General features: G+C 43.8%; 1 protein-coding gene across 2 annotated transcripts in view; it reads right to left on the bottom strand.

Annotated features, from left to right (window-relative positions):
• The window catches only part of CACNB4 (calcium voltage-gated channel auxiliary subunit beta 4), a 253,853-nt gene extending 241,991 nt beyond the window's left edge, over positions 1–11,862 (bottom strand). Inside the window, exons 1-2 of one of the 2 annotated variants that reach the window (XM_047084335.1) lie at positions 11,803–11,862; positions 11,226–11,309 (exon numbers count right to left, since the gene is read on the bottom strand). In XM_047084335.1, the coding sequence (XP_046940291.1) occupies positions 11,226–11,309; positions 11,803–11,862 (144 nt within the window). Of the gene's footprint in view, positions 1–11,225; positions 11,310–11,535; positions 11,545–11,802 lie in introns of those variants that run through there. The other variant, XM_047084336.1, reaches the window with a different exon arrangement.
• Between the last annotated feature and the right edge of the window lie 3,954 nt (positions 11,863–15,816).

Genomic DNA, 15,816 nt, shown 5'->3' with positions numbered 1-15,816 from the left:
AGAATGCCCCTACAAGGTACAGTTACTCTTAGAATGTGTTTTTGACCTCATTTTTAAAAAGATATTATTTGGTTTAAAAAAATAAATAAATAAAGTATAAAAGATATTATTTGGTTTAATTTTCATTTTACAGGATCAAAAGCAATATTTATATTATATTAAACTAAGTGAATGGGGGGGCCTGGGTGGCTCCGTCGGTTACACATCCAACTTCAGTTCAGGTTATGGTCTCACAGCTTGTGGCTTTGAGCCCCGCGTCGGGCTCTGTGCTGGCAGCTTGGAGCCTGGAGCCTGCTTCGGATTCTGTGTCTCCCTCTCTCTCTGCCCCTCCCCCGCTCATGTTTTTTTTCTCTCTCTCTCTCTGTCTCTCTCAAGAATAAACATTAAAAAAAATTTTTTTTAATGAAGTAAATGAATATGACAACCAATACCAAATGAAAAACTGAGCCTTCCCTACCAGAAGGTCTCCCTATAGCACAGAGACCAAAAGAACAAAAAAAATATCCCCCAAACTAAATCACCCCTCAAGCTTTCTGAAATTAGCAGAGAATATTTGCAGCTGACCTATTTCTCTCCCACACGACTGTGTTGATAATTGACTTTTGTCCCCCAGGGAAGTGCTCAAATATAATTGAGCAGCACCTGCCACATAAAGAGTACAGTTTTATGTACCCAGTAAGTCCCATAAATATTGTACTTAGCTTGGGACTTGAGCACTCTGCTTTCTCCTTAATTGTATCTCCCAAGGAATAAACATTATAATTACCAGAGTGGAGTTATTACAAACATCTAGATAAAATTTTGAAAGTATTTTGGATTGCAAGTATTCAAGACATTTCTATTATGAAAAATTATTGAAAATGATGGCAATAACTACTTACATTACTCACTTTTTTAATCCCAGTGATCTCATCCTATTATATAAATCCCCTTCTATAGATGACCGTAACTCAGTTTTGTTCAATCCTGATGACAAGGAGGCCAGGGTCAGGGACTTGATTTCCACGCAGGTCAAATAGTTTTGCCCCCGACAAAATTCAGCTCTATGACCTGAGACTGTAGCTCCACAATAAATATAAATATAATTATGATTATCCCCACTCAACACCATGACTTGAAAAGCTCTCTGGAGCATAAGCTTAAGGAAAGGCAAGTCCCTTAACACAAGTGAGCCAACATCTGCACATTTAGACCAGGGGTTACAACTAGAAAACCTCAGGCTGGTGTAGAGAATATGTTAATGAAAAAAAAAAAAACAAAAAACACTGAAGCCAGTCACAAAAGATCACATTTTCTTATATGATTGCAGTTATATGAAATGTCCAGTAGAGGTAAATCTATCGACATAGAGACTAACAGATCAATAGTTGCCTAGGGGTGGGGAGGAGCATGGAAAATGACTGATAATGGGTACAAGATTTCTTTTGGGGGTGATGACCATGTTCTAAAATTAGATTATGTTGATAACAAAAGACAGCCTCTGAATTCCTGTAAGAATGACTTCCCCCTCTCTGTTCCACACATACACACTAAGAGGCCAGGTAAGAAAGTCATGCCTTCAGAGTGTTCTAACAACGGTGATTGTTTTACCCACCTGTTTGATTTGGAAACATTACCAGCATCTGAGTTGTTGACATCAGCACGGGGCCATTCGAGAGGAAAGTAGAGGGTATGACACATTCACCTACGTAAGCTACTATGAATTTCCATTACTGCTGGTCTTTCCAGTACTAAAAAAGACACTGCAAACAAATTTCTCCTAAGGAGTTTAAAAATACTATTAGACTATTTGGACACAGTGAACACTACACAAATTCACCATTTCTAGTGATTTTGACAACCCAGAAAAATGCAGATTCTTTCCAAGTTCCTGTTTACAAAATCTTTCCTCTCCAAACAAAGGCTGATGGTCCAGCTATTAGATTGCAGCCCTCGAGAAAGATGCCCACACCAGCAAAGAACATAAAACGAGAAATAACACAGGCCCCGCTGGTCATCCAAATGATTACAGTGATAGGATCAGACACATTCAGTAGTTGTCACATAAGCTGTACAGCCCCGATCTAATTAATGCTTTTGGTGCATAAAGTACAAATGCTGAACGCCCCCTTCAGAGTCAAGTAATCGCCTCTGCTCTGTGTATGTGGTAATAAGAAAGGACACGTTCAAGAAAATAAGAAAGTTTGCAGATGGGCACATTTACTCTAGTTCATACGACAACGATCTTCAAGGAATTTCAAAGCCAGTTCTATATTCAAGCCAGCTGTTGATAAAATATCAGCCTTCTATATTTCTTTTTTTTTTAATGTTTGTTTATTTACTTGGTGGGGGAGGGGCAGAGAGAGACGGAGAGACAGAGTCCGCACTGTCCTTGCAGAGCCTGATGGGGGGCTCGATCTAATGAACTGTGAGATCATGACCTGAGCTGAAATCAAGAGTCAAATGCTTAACCGACTAAGCCCCCCAGGTGTCCAAGCCTTATCTATTTCTGAAAGCAGGTTGCCATAGCACACAGCTTGTCATTATTGTTACCTGAAAGCCATAAAACTATTCCCTTAAAATGGAGTAATTTCGTCTTTTCCTTAATCTCAGCTTATATCTCTAGTCCTATCCCCACTCCCTGCCCCAGTTTACATGGTTAAATCCACATACAACTCCTGATGTGTTGCTCTGTAGTCAGGTTCACAACTTACTCTTCGAGAAGGCAGAGTGTCGTATTCTACCTCAACGTTTTCTTGGTTCACAAAGTACACGAGCAGGTAACTCTGTGAAGCAGGGCAATACCAGCTGCTCAGTTCAGAACGTGTTTTTATAGGGGTTCTTTGTGCATAACAACCTAGCTCTTCTTGAGATTTCTTCATTGGCTGTATTCTAACCTGGAGAGGTATTATAAAGAGAGTGTGTAATTGGGACGGTTGGTTAAGGAAGTGCTCTGCACGGTCCCACAGAGGAAATGTTGGTGCAACACCTTGGATGCAAAGGGAGTGAAAAGCGTCCAGGTGCTCTGCATCTCTGTCAGGCACACCGTGAGGAAAGACAAACTCAGAGGATCTGTGTTTCCGAGGCCTGTAATTCACTCGGCGCACACACTCCTGCTGGGAAGGAAGCTCCAGCAAAGGTGTGAGCGACGGAGAACATGGCACTGTTCTAGGAAATACTCTGCTCCAAGACGTTGCCTTAAAAACAGCATGCAGAGGCAAACACTGAAAGAAGAATGGGGCCTGCACGCCCGCCCCTCTGAGCACACGCCTTCTGATACTTCCTAGGGTCTTCAGGGAATCTGAGTGAAATGCAAGCCTGCTCGCCCTGGTTAGTAGTCTGCACTGCAGAAATGAGACCAAGAAATGGCCAAACTAGGACGTAGGTGAGGAGACTGGATAATGCTACAACATCAGCCAGAAAAGGTGGGTCAGAACTAGGGTGGCTGCATCCAGGAACACCACTGGGTTGGTAGACTCCCCAGAAGTAGGGGGACTGATTTCTACAACCAGCCACCCACACGGTTTGACTAAACCACATTCTCTTTAGTCCACCCTTGCTTTGGCCCTCGATGAAACAGAAGTCTCTGCTCCTTAGCACCTACAGACGACACTGCCTGTGGCACCGGTGGAGTAAGTAAGGGAGGGGGGAGTCACGGTAAAACCGAGGTTATTTTCAACTTAAGTGTCTGCACAGCATCCTACAACTTTCTAGAAAGATTAAAATTTCAATCAAAATTTATCTAAGGTTCAATAAAATCTTACCATCCTAAAGTGAAGGATAAATAGTTCTTTATTCTACAAAAGTGAAATTTAGGGAACTCTGTGAGCCAAGAACAGGGACTTAGAGAAATGTACAAGTGACTGGTTAATAGGTTAGTTGCCCAGTAATTGGATTTCTCAATAAGGAGCTTCGTAAATCCCATTCCATTCCTTCAAGCCCAAGAGCAAGAACAAAGAAAGGACAGTTTGCCCGAGAGGCAGAGCTCTTTCTTGGTCTACCAGGTCTCAATTTGGGAAGATGCATTCCAGATGAAATTTGCACAGGAAATAGGTGTGAACTTTTCCCTCAGGTTCATCTCAACTGTACTATCCCATTTAGCCAGGAAGTTCTACTCCCAGAGCAAAAGGATACTTCCAATTTTGCTATTGAGACGGATTCATCATTGTCTTCCATGCAGCTAAAATATACCAATGGTTGTGCCAGTCCTGGCCAGTTTCCCTCAGGGTCATTCTCCCCTTCCCCTGTGCTGCTTTCTCTCTCAGGAGGGCCAAGGTCTGCAGGCTGCTTCGAGGCTCCCAGGTCAGTGGGCTTCCCGCTGGGCTCAGCCAAGGGCAAGTACTCCAGGAGAAGGGGGAGGCAGAGGGTCACTCCTCATTCTCTCCCCTCAAGTGGCTTCTTTAGCAGAAGCTACATCTCCTCTGTAGGTGTGTGTGTGTGTGTGTGTGTCTCTCTCTTTTAATTGAGGTATGATTGGCAAATAACATTATATTAGTTTTAGGTATGCAACATAACAATATTTCTATATTTTGTGAAATGATCACAATTCTAGTTAACATCCATCATCATACATAGTTATACATTTTTTTCTTGTAATGAGAACTTTCAAGATCTACTCTCTAAGCAACTTGCAAATATGCAATACAATATTATTAATTATATGTACCATGCTGTACATTACATCCCCCATTACTTAGTTATTTCATAACTGAAAGTTTGTACCTTTTGACCCCTTCACCCATTTCACCTATACCCCCATTCCTGCCTCTGGCAACCATCAGTCTTATAAGCTCAGTTTTTGTTTTAGGTTTTTGGTTGGGGGAGGGTTTTTAGATTCCACATACAAGTGAGATCATACAGTATTTGTCTTATTTGACTTCTTTCACTTTGCATAATGCCTTTAAGGTCCATCCATATTATCACAAATAGCAAGATTTCATTCTTTCTTATGGCTGAGTAATATTCCATCGTATATATACATACCACAATTTCTTTATGCATTCATCCATCAATCAACACTTAGGTTGTTTCCATGCCTTGGCTATTATAAACACTGGCTGCAATGTATGTGGGGATGCATATATCTTTTCAAGTTCGTGTTTTCATTTTCTTTAGATAAATACCCAGAAGTGGGATTGCTAGGTCATATGGTATTTATTCTATTTTTAATTTTTGGAGGAATCTCCATACTGTTTTCCACAGTGGCTGCACTAATTTACATTCCCACCAACAGGGCATAAAACTTCCCTTTTCTCTACATCCTTACCTACATTGTTGCTTCTTGTGTTTCTGATTGTAGCCATCCTAACAAGTATGAGGTGATGTCCTCTGTCTCTTGCTCCTATAAAACAGTACCCCAGTGGCTACAGTATCTACCAGGTGATTCTGGCCCCTGTGTTCCAGTAACAGTTTCCTCTACTTGTCCTGCTAGCCTGGAGGTAACAGTGGCTTCCTGCTGTTGCTAACCTCCAGGGTTAGTTTCCAACCTCTCCCACTGCCTATGTAACCATGTGTCTACATTCAAGTTCCTCAGTTGCAAAATCGCAAGTAGTTTTATTTCCTAGTTAGCACTGGCTAATACAATGACTACTAATCAAACAAACCAACCACCATGAACCATGCAAACAAAAATTCCAGCTCATGATAAAATTGGGGAAAAAACTACAGTCTTGAGATTCTCCAGTGGTTGCTTTGTTCCTCACGGTAACCATATAAGGTAAGAATATTTCTAGGATCTAAGAGGAATAAGCTCCATATGTCTTTTCATGTGTCCACATCTTTGTGTTTATATGTCTATCCTGATTATTCAGGGATGAAGTGTGTTGTGGTGGAAAAACTGGAGGATCTGAGTAAGGTCCCCTGTCTCTGTTCTACAACTACTGATGTGACGTCGGTACAGCCTTTCTGTCCTTGAGTCTCTGTTTTATTTATCTGAAAATGAGGAACTGAAGTACTTTCCCTCTGCAATGTCTTCCTGTTCTAAAATTTTGTGATTCTAAGTTTATGGATAAATTTTGCATATATGCATGTCTCTAGGCATATGATTATTCTTAGAGCTATGCACAAAGCATATACCTTCTGTTGATGAATCTGCATTTTATTGGAGAAATGTGTCTCCAAATTATAACCCAAAGAAGTTTTTGTCAGCTTGTTTTATTATAGTATCAACTTAGTAACTAAATATGTTTTAAATCTCTAAATACAGTGTGGGCTTACTGAATTATTATCATGATCATTTGTTTAGCATACCTAAAAAAAGCCAAGGTTCTTTGATCTAGAGTAGATGATTCCAAAGATGGCTGCGAGAATATCTTCCATCCTACATGCTCTTTTGTAAGGTGACCTTGTTGTACCCCATGGCAAGAGTCTATTTCTTCTTCCTTTGAAACTGAGCTAGCCCTTTGTTTTGATTTAAAGATTGTAACAGAAGGAATGTCATGTAGCTTTCAACAGCAGGTTTTACAAAATCTGCAGCTTCCTCCTTTGCTTCTTGGGATGCCCCTTCTTGGAACCCAGCCACCATGTTGTAAGGAAGTTCAAGCAATCATGCTGAGAGCCCAGGTGGAGGAAGACTGAGCCCCCTGCCAAAACCTCTAGTCGAGCTCTCAGCCAGCAGCCAGCACCAACTGCCAACCACACGTGTGAGGCTATTTTAGACCTTTCAGCCATGCCAGTGCCCAGATAACACCACACAGAACTAACTGGACAGCACACTGAAATTTAAAAAAAAAAAAAAATGTTGTTGCTTTAAGCCACTAAATTTGGGGAAGTTTTGTTAGGAGACAATTTCTCCCCATCAAACAAAGAGTTTAATGTTAGAACACAACGCCATGCCTAAAATATATGAAGCTAGTCCTCATCCTTCCACTCCTTCATCCAAATAAATACTTATTGAACATCTACTACGCTAAATGCTTAGGGTACAAAGACAATCAAGTGCACCAAATGCAGGTATGTCCCTTTCCCAGTGGTACTTATTATCTGGATGAGGGGACAGACATTAACAGAGAAATCTACTGAGACCTGGCAAAATGCACTCTGGAATGAGGTACGTGGTTAAGGAACTGACATCATCAAAGAGATTAGAAAAAGAAATGAAGACTAGAGGGTGCCTGGCTGGCTCAGTTGGTTGACCGTCCAACTCTTAATTGCAGCTCAGGTCATGACCCAAGGATCATGGCATTGGGCCCCACGTCCAACGCCGCATTGAGCATGGAGCCTGTTTAAGATTCTCTCTCTGCCTCTGCCCCTCTCCCCCACTTGCACTCTCTCTCTCTCTCTCTCTCTCTCTCTCTCAAAATAAATCCATAAATAAATACGTACATACATAAATACATAAGTAAATATAAAAGTAGTAAAAAAGAGGTGAAGACTAAACTTAGGTCTCAACAAAGATTAAAAATTAACTTGGCAGAACGGAGAACAAGAGCCCTCCACACAGAGGGCTCAGCATGTACAAAGGGCCAATGGCAGAAGGGAAGGTGGTATGTGCAAGACCTGTGTCCAAAGCTAGAAGATAATGGTTTAAGATAAGGCTGCAAACTAGTAGGGGCCAGGCCTTAGAAGACTTGCAGTACTGATAAGGGCAGCCTTAACAAGGAGAGGTCAACAGAATAATCACACTCTGATCAGATTTTCTCTTTGAACCCCAGGGGGGAGAAAACTGGGATAACCTCAGTGAGAGTAACCTGGAGTACTCCATCACAGCAACTCTATGTGCAGTGACACCCAGAGTATTACAATATTCAGTGCATATGGCCATTTTGCCCACACCCTAATTCCTTGCTACGGTTCACTATGTTGTGTGTATATATCTATGTCTCAATAAGTAGATTATAAAATCCTTTGGGTACAGGGACTCCGTCTTTTCATTCCTCTTCCATAGCATCTAGCACAGTGCTGGGCACAGAGCAGATGTTTAATAAGTACTTCCTAGAGGAGCCTGGGTGGCTCAATCAGTTTAGTGTCTGACTTTGGCTCAGGTTCGTGAGTTTCAGCCCCACATTGGGCTCTGTGCTGACAGCTTATTTTTTTAAATAAGTGCTTCCTAAAATTTTAAAACATGAATAAAGAATCCACTCACAAATGGCCTGTCACAAGTGATCTCCTAGGAAAAAAATCTACGGCCTCATTTGGAAAGCCATTTCAATGATAGCAACAGTCTTAATGAAGTCATGCAGTTCTTGAGTTCCTTGCTCAATGAAAAAGGAGAACAGTCCATTACATTTCCAAAGAATGCCTTTGTGTACACTTTGAAGACCATTACTGGGTTACCCCGAACTCTCTTTATTCTTATCGTGGCAAAATACTTAATCTTCTCACCTTTCCTCAAAGAAACCATTTAGTTGTTTCCTGGATTCATTCCAAAATCTCCATCCCTCCTAGATTGTGGAGACCAGCAATCTGGTAGCCCACGAAACAAGGTCACAGATTCGAGAGAGACTTTGTGAGCAGTCCTCAGAGTGGAGGCAGGCTCACTTTCTCAGTTTGCTTGTTTTCAGCCCGACTCACATGTGTGCATGTGTATGCGTGCATGTACACACACAAACACTACAACTTTTTACCAGTTTGAAGAAGACTTTAACAATAATAATAAGTGGCACCTGGGTGGCTCAGTCAGTTAAGCGTCTGACTTCGTTCAGGTCACTATCTTGCGGTTCGTGACTTCGAGCCCCACATTGGGCTCTGTGCACAGCTTGGAACCTGGAGACTGCTTTGGATTCTGTGTCTCTCTCTCTCTGCCCTTCCCCTGCTTCCCACTCTTTATCTCTCTCTCAAAAATAAATAAACATTAAAAAGTGTTTAAAAAAATAATAATAAAAAGAAAAAATAAAGATTAAACAATTTTACTAGGTGACAATAAAATAAACTGTTTTATTTTATTTGCCAACTGTCCTCTGTGCTTCACCATCAGCCCCATATGACCCATCTGATTCGACACATCATTTTTTTTTCTCTTTAGTGAACGCTTTCCCTCTCTAATTTTGTAAATAACAGGATACAAAAATGAGCAGCACTATTTTATTGGCATCCCCACTGTCTTCTTCATGTGCGAAGGCATCACACAGACTGTGAGATATCACCAAGAAATCCCATCACTTCAGTGTACCAAGAATTCAAAAACAATAAATCATTAGTCATTCTACAAGTAAGAAGGCTCTAATAACATAAACAGCTATTGTGCTTTTTTAAAAAAATACTTCTTTGGCACTCAGGTGAAAACTCTTCAATTTTATTTCAAAAAACACAGTTAACTTCCATTTGCAGTAACTTTCTATCGCTTGTCAAAGAAATAAAATCCCTCTGTTATTTTTATTGTAGCCATTACAGAAGGGTTCATTATGTCATTTTTAATCAAGATCATGTGTAGGATACTTACTCAACTGTAAGTGTTCACAAAAATTATGTATTATTTTTACACAGAAAAGAAAAAGATTGTATATATCATACAATTACAACTAACTACTAAATTTAAATTAGACCATTTTATTAAGTCAACAAATCCCAGTTTCAGAAAGATTAATGAAACATATTTGTCCTATACATTGCACCGGTTTAAATTACTCCCAAAATTATTAGCATGCAATACTTTTCACATTTTTAAGACAATACATAGCAACACACTTATCAAGAACTTATCCATGCATTCTCTCATTTATTGGAGTAAACTGAGGAAAGAATAAGGATATTAGAAAAAATATTGATTGTTTTGTTTGTGGTTAGAAGTCTAAAGCATTAGTGAAGTGACAGTTAAGATGAACTCAAAAGTTTTAGTCAAACAGCTCACAGAATACACTGCTGTATAATTAGTATTTCTAAGAATTTGCAACAATAAAACACCACCAAAAATAGGCACCTACAAAAGAAACATCAACAAGATCTCAGTCACATAAGTGAAAAATTTTTTAAAGATGAAGAATGTCTTCGCTTTATCAAATGAACAAATGATCTACGCACTGCAAAGGGAACAGAATGCACTTTTAGAACGAATTCAGGATCCAAAATATATTTACTTGAAGAATGTAAATACTTGGTGCTCCCTGAATTAAAAACAGTAGTGGTAACAATCTGTTTGCAGAAAATGAGTACTGCATAATAAATATTATCTAAATATGCTTTCTAAACCCTTTAGGAGAAGTCTGAGTCCAATTTTGAATCTAAAGCCCATTTGTCCTAGATAATCTGTTTAAATTGATGATAATCACTAAGGAAACACACCCCAGCTGCCATCATTGGTTAAAAACATATTACACAATGCTCTCAGTGACCTAGAGGGAAAAGAACTTCCCAAGGTCACTCCAGCAGCCCACAGCAGAGCCTGGGATAAAAGCGTCTTGGGGCCACAACCAAAGTATTCCTAAGCCACCCTGAAAGCACACACCTCCAGAGTTTTTCCGCTCCAAAGAGAGATCAAGGTGACTCACTTTTGCAAGATCTCGCTAGCACCCAGCAGCCATGTAGAGATGGTTTCATTTACAGCACATGGGCAGTAGAAAATTAAGGACCAGTCTCCTGTGTCAAGGTGAAAGAGACCTAAGCATTCAGCGTAATCGGCGATCTTTTAGTACACACAACGCTCACTAGAACTACACAGACGGAAACAACTACGAAGAAAACAAACACGAAGTGTAGTACCACCCAGACCCTCGAACGGAGTGCCGACCTTTGCTTATTTCAATAGAACCAGGTCTGGGCAGTCTTTTTTCCCTAGCTAAGCGAACCAAAGCAGAGGTCCCAAGTGACACCAAACTTTCTGCTCAAAGCGTCTTTCGTTTGACCAGAGCTGGCAGATCTCTCCCAAGACCCACACTAAGAAGAGTATTCGAAATACGACAAACAGCAGAGACCCCGACCTGTCAGCCAAATTAAACCGTGTGCGGGGCCCCTGGGGCTCTGGTTACTCAAAGTCAAGTACGCGACTTGAAGACGTTACCACACACGGAAAGTGCAACTAGAAATACCTTCAGTCTTAAATTCAACATCCCTGCCCTACACCGGGTCCCCAGCAACTCGCATTCGAACGCACAAACTTCGAGGGCGATGCGGCGCCGCCCGGCCGGGAAGACTTTGCGCGCAGGGGGATGCGGAAGCAGGACGCGGCGGGAGCGGCGCGGGAAGGGGCGCAAAGAGACTCTACCCGCCGCTCGCACTCTGGGTGGCAGCGCTCGGCTCCCGGACCCCCGCGCCCCGCACCGGGCCTTCTCCCCAACCTGCCGCCGCGCGGTCTCCCCGCGCCCGCCTCCTACCTGTCTGAGGATGAAGCTGGTCGAAGTGGTGCTGCCATCGGATCTTTTCAACCTGCTCCTCCGGGTCGTGGTGCCTCGGGCCACCTGGACTCGACACACGGGGCCAGAGAGAAGCCGGTGAGGACCGCAGCGCGGAGCCGGACGACCACCCCGGGCCAGCGTCCGCCTCCGGACCAGCTCCCCAGGGTCTCCCAGAGCCCGTACCCCAGTCTCCTCGGCGGTCCCCAGATACAGCCTCCACCCCCACCCCCCCACCACGAGCCTCGACGGCTGCAACGATGCCCGAGGAGAGCAGCCCGCGAGCACCCACCACATCCATTAACAAAGACTCTCGGGGCGCGGGGTCCGGGTCCCCGGCATCGGCTGGGGAAGGCTGCCGGCTCCAGAGCGGGAGCGCTGAGACGGACGAGGTGAGGAGGAGGAGGAGGCAGAGGAGGAGCTGGAGGAGAGGGACGAGGAGGAGGGGTGGGAGCGCGCGGCGGCCGACTCTCAGGACTGGGGGCCCCGCGCTGCCCGCACGAAGGCGGGGCGCGCTCGGGCCGCCGGGGCGGGAGGGGGGAGGAGGAGGGGGCGGTACCTGAGCGGTGGGGGAGTGCGGCCCGTCGGCCGGCCCGTTCTTGGCGTAGGAGGAGGACATGGTTCACAGCCGCATGGCGGGCCGGCGCGTGGCGGGCGGAGGGCGGGCAGGCCCCCGGAGGCCGGGGAGCGGGAGGATAGGAGGGCGGCAGCGAGACCCGCGCCGGCTCCCGGGCTCCCTGCCCGCACCTCGGAGAGCAAGACACCTTAAAGGGACCAAGGCGCTTCTCCCGCGCCCGTAGCGGGGTCCCCGGGTCACGGCCCGGCAGGCAGAGGTCCCGCGGAGGGGGCTTCTGGGGATCTCGCCTACCCGAGCCGACCGGGAGAAGCGCTCCCCCACCTAGCGAGCGCCTTACATCAGAGCTTTCCAGAGGATGGAGAGGGGGGGAATCTGGGGTGGGGGTGGAAGGATTAAAATAGTCTGCACAGTTTCAAATGAGACAAAGGTGGCACGGTTCATGAATCAGGACTTGGGGAGGGACGCTGGTGCAGTGTGGCAGGGAGTGGGAAGAGCCGACCGGGCGCGCGGGTGTGTGTGTGTGTGTGTGTTGCACTGGAATTTTAAAAGGGCACGAGCAGAACCTTCCTTGCACGACTTCACTCATCAGCCCGCCATGGTAAGGCATGGGGGTTTCTGGTTTGTTTTTTGTCTGTGTTTTTGTACTGTTTGGTCAACTCTATTTTCACAACCCGGAGCCAACACATCCAGGCGGCCGCAGGAGAACCTGCCAGCCTAATGAGAGATGCAGCCTCGCAGGAGACTGGCGTGTCCTAAGGAGTTTTGAAGGTCATGTTAGACCTGCTAAAAAGCCAGAGTTGGCCACGTGCCTCCCATTTCTACGCGGATAGCTGTTTTCAAGGGAAGAAACTCATCCTTGAAACCATCCACGATCCGTGCCATTGTTGCACCCCTTGGTTTCCTCCTGCAAATACATACAAGAGGTTAATTTGAAATCAAAGCAAAAGCAAACTGTGGAGAAGAGGAATTTGAAGTAATAAGAAGAGGGAAGAAAAATATGTGAGAAGTCAAAAATAAAGAGACCTCATTTAACTATAGATACTGTACGAGAAACCCATCAAAATATATATAGTAACTCAAACTGCTAAATCAGCCCATGTCACCTTGTATTCTAGTATTATTTTTGGTGGAAACAATTGGCCGCATATTGAGGTCCTGATTATGTTACCACCCACCAAACACTTCCTTTCCATTCCCACCTTCTTCACTTAATCCAGACCTTCATTTCTTTGTAACAGTCTAAAACTAGTCTGTCTTCTTGCTTCCGGACTCTGCGCGTGCGCACTTACACACGCGCACGCACACACACACACACACACACACACACACAGACACATACAGACTTCATTCCAACTACACGCTACACACAAAGTCATTTTCCTAAAATCTCTTTGCCCAAGTCACGCCTGTAAAAAGCACTCATTGCTCTCAGCAGCCTACAAAATAGGGTTCAGACTCCATAGTCCCAAAGACCAAAGCCCTCTCCTCTCCCCTGCTTTTTGGTCACCACTTCATTTCTCACTTAATCTCTTCATATAGACCTTCCAGCAACTAGGCAGGTCCACTCATTATTTCTCAAACATACTAAATGCAATCCCATTTTAACACTTCTGCTTTGGAATGTGCCCTACCCCCAGCCCACCCATCCAGCTGAAGCCTACCTTCACCTCCAAACGTGCCCCAGCCAACTCTTCCCCCACAGAAATCCTCCTTGGCCACTCACTCCAGTCCTGGATAGTTTCTCATGCCTATGAAAAACTGGAGTATTTTTCCCCGGGAATTTAGTATAGCTGTCTTGGTTTATTAGTTCTCTTTTTTATGAAAATCTCCTAATTTCCAAAACAGATTTTTAGCTTTTTATCTTATATTTTTATACCTTACATATAGTAGACACTTCCTAAAGCTTATGGATAGTAGTACGTCTGCCAATGCAGAACTCCTTCCATTTTTAGCTCTGAGCCATTTTAATAGCTGATATCTAATCAATATATATAGAATGAGTTATTCTGTGGTTTGAGTTTTCTGGTTTTTCATTGCCCACAGTTGCTGACTTGGAGTTTTCAAAAAAGAATCTACAGCAGCCTGACAGTGAGGTGCACTCTGTACCCACCCCCACCCCACAGCGAAACTGGTGAAAATTGTTTTTGTTTTTGTTTTTTTATTTAAATCTCTGGAATGGCCCTAAGGGTACACAACAAATAAAGAAACATTTATTCAAGAAAATTTACTAAAACTCCATAAGGAAAGTGAGAGTCTGTGGTATTTGAATCAAGACCCGCTCCCTCTTTCCCTGCTTCTGTCCCATCTCGGCAAGGGAGAGACTCCGTTCCACACTGGTGCAGCCTCGAACACTGGGCTTCCTCTCCTGTCAACTCCAGTGGGAGGGTTATCTTCTTTGGATGGACAGGACATTATTTCTCATCCTGCCCCCAGCTCCTTGTTGCTGAGGTTGAACTCTCATCAAATACAGCAGGGAGGAGGGGCTTCCTTTGTTAGCCCAGCCCCGACTTGTAGGATGGAGGTCTACCCTTGGCACCCTGCCACCGAGGATACTGGGGCCCTGACTGCTCCGGCAGAGGCGAGCCTGGGGGCCTGGGACTGCTGCCCCTCCCTGCCAAGGGCTCAGCTCCTAAAGGGGTGCTGTCACTCAAAGAGAGGTGCACCTTTGTCCCTGCCTCCAGCACCAGAGCTGAAAGAATGAAGGTGGACACTTACTTCTTACCACATACAAAAATTAACTCAAAATTGACCAAAGGGCTAAATGAAATAGTTAAAAATGTAAAACTGTTAGAAAAAAATGTACGACAAGGGTAAGCCTTCATGACTCAGATTTCGCAATGGATACTTAGATATGACACCAAAGTACAAGCAGCAAAAGAAAAAATAAATAAATTGGACTTCACCAAAATGAAAACCTTTTGTACTTCAAAGGGCACTATCAAGAAAGTGAAGGTAAAAATTTTTTAAAAAGAAGGAAGTGAAGGCAACCCAAAGAATGGGAGAAAATGTTTGCAAAGCATATACCGGGTAAGGGACTCCTATCTATAATATATATAAGGAAATCTTACAATGCAGTAATAAAAATAATTTAAAAAAAATTTTTAATGTTTATTTTTGAGAGAGAGACGCAGAGTGTGAGTGGGAGAGGGGCAGAGAGAGAGGGAGACACAGAATCCAAAGCAGGGTCCAGGCTCTGAGCTGTCAACACAGAGCCTGATGCGGGGCTCAACTTGCGAACCACGAGATCACAACCTGAGCCGAAGTTGGACACCCAACCGACTGAGCCACCCAGGCGCCCCCCCAAAAATAATTTTTTAAACAGGCAAAGAATCTGAATAAACATTTCTCCAAAAAAAGATAGCCAAATGACTGATAAGGACATAAAGAGATGTTGGGCATCATGAGTCATCAGAATGCAAACAAATCAGAACCATGAGATACCACTTCACATGCACTAGGACAGCTATAATCAAACAGTCAGATAATAACAAGTGTTGGCAAAGATAGAAATTGGAACTGCAATACACGGCTGATGGGATTGTACAATGGTACAGTTCCTGTGGAAAACATTTGTACAGTTCCTCAAAAAGTTAAACACAGAGTTACCACAGCAAGTCCACTCCCAGGCATATAGCTAAGATAAATCAAAGAATATGTCCATGCAAAACTTATACAAGAGGGCACCTGGGTGGCTCAGTCAGTCAAGCATCCAACTTTGGCTCAGGTCATGATCTTACGGTTTGTGAGTTCGAGCCCTGTGTTGGGCTCTGTGCTGACAGCTCAGACCCTGGAGCCTGCTTTGGATTCTGTGTGTCCCTCTCTACCCCTCCCCTGCTTGCACTCTGTCTCTGTCTTTCTCTCTCTCAAAAATAAACATTAAAAAAAATTTTCTTAACTTATACAAGAATGTACATACCAGCATTATTCTTAATAGCCAAAACCAGAAGCAACCCGAATATCTGCCAATTGATGAATGGATTTAAAAATGTGGTATAT

The sequence above is a fragment of the Lynx rufus genome, unplaced genomic scaffold (genome assembly GCF_022079265.1).
Source record: "Lynx rufus isolate CCGP_SWC_20201006 ecotype Redwood Valley unplaced genomic scaffold, mLynRuf1.p SCAF_2, whole genome shotgun sequence".
NCBI classification, from domain to species: domain Eukaryota; kingdom Metazoa; phylum Chordata; class Mammalia; order Carnivora; family Felidae; genus Lynx; species Lynx rufus.
Note: the sequence above shows the minus strand (reverse complement) of the source record. Positions and strands in the feature narration are given on the sequence as shown.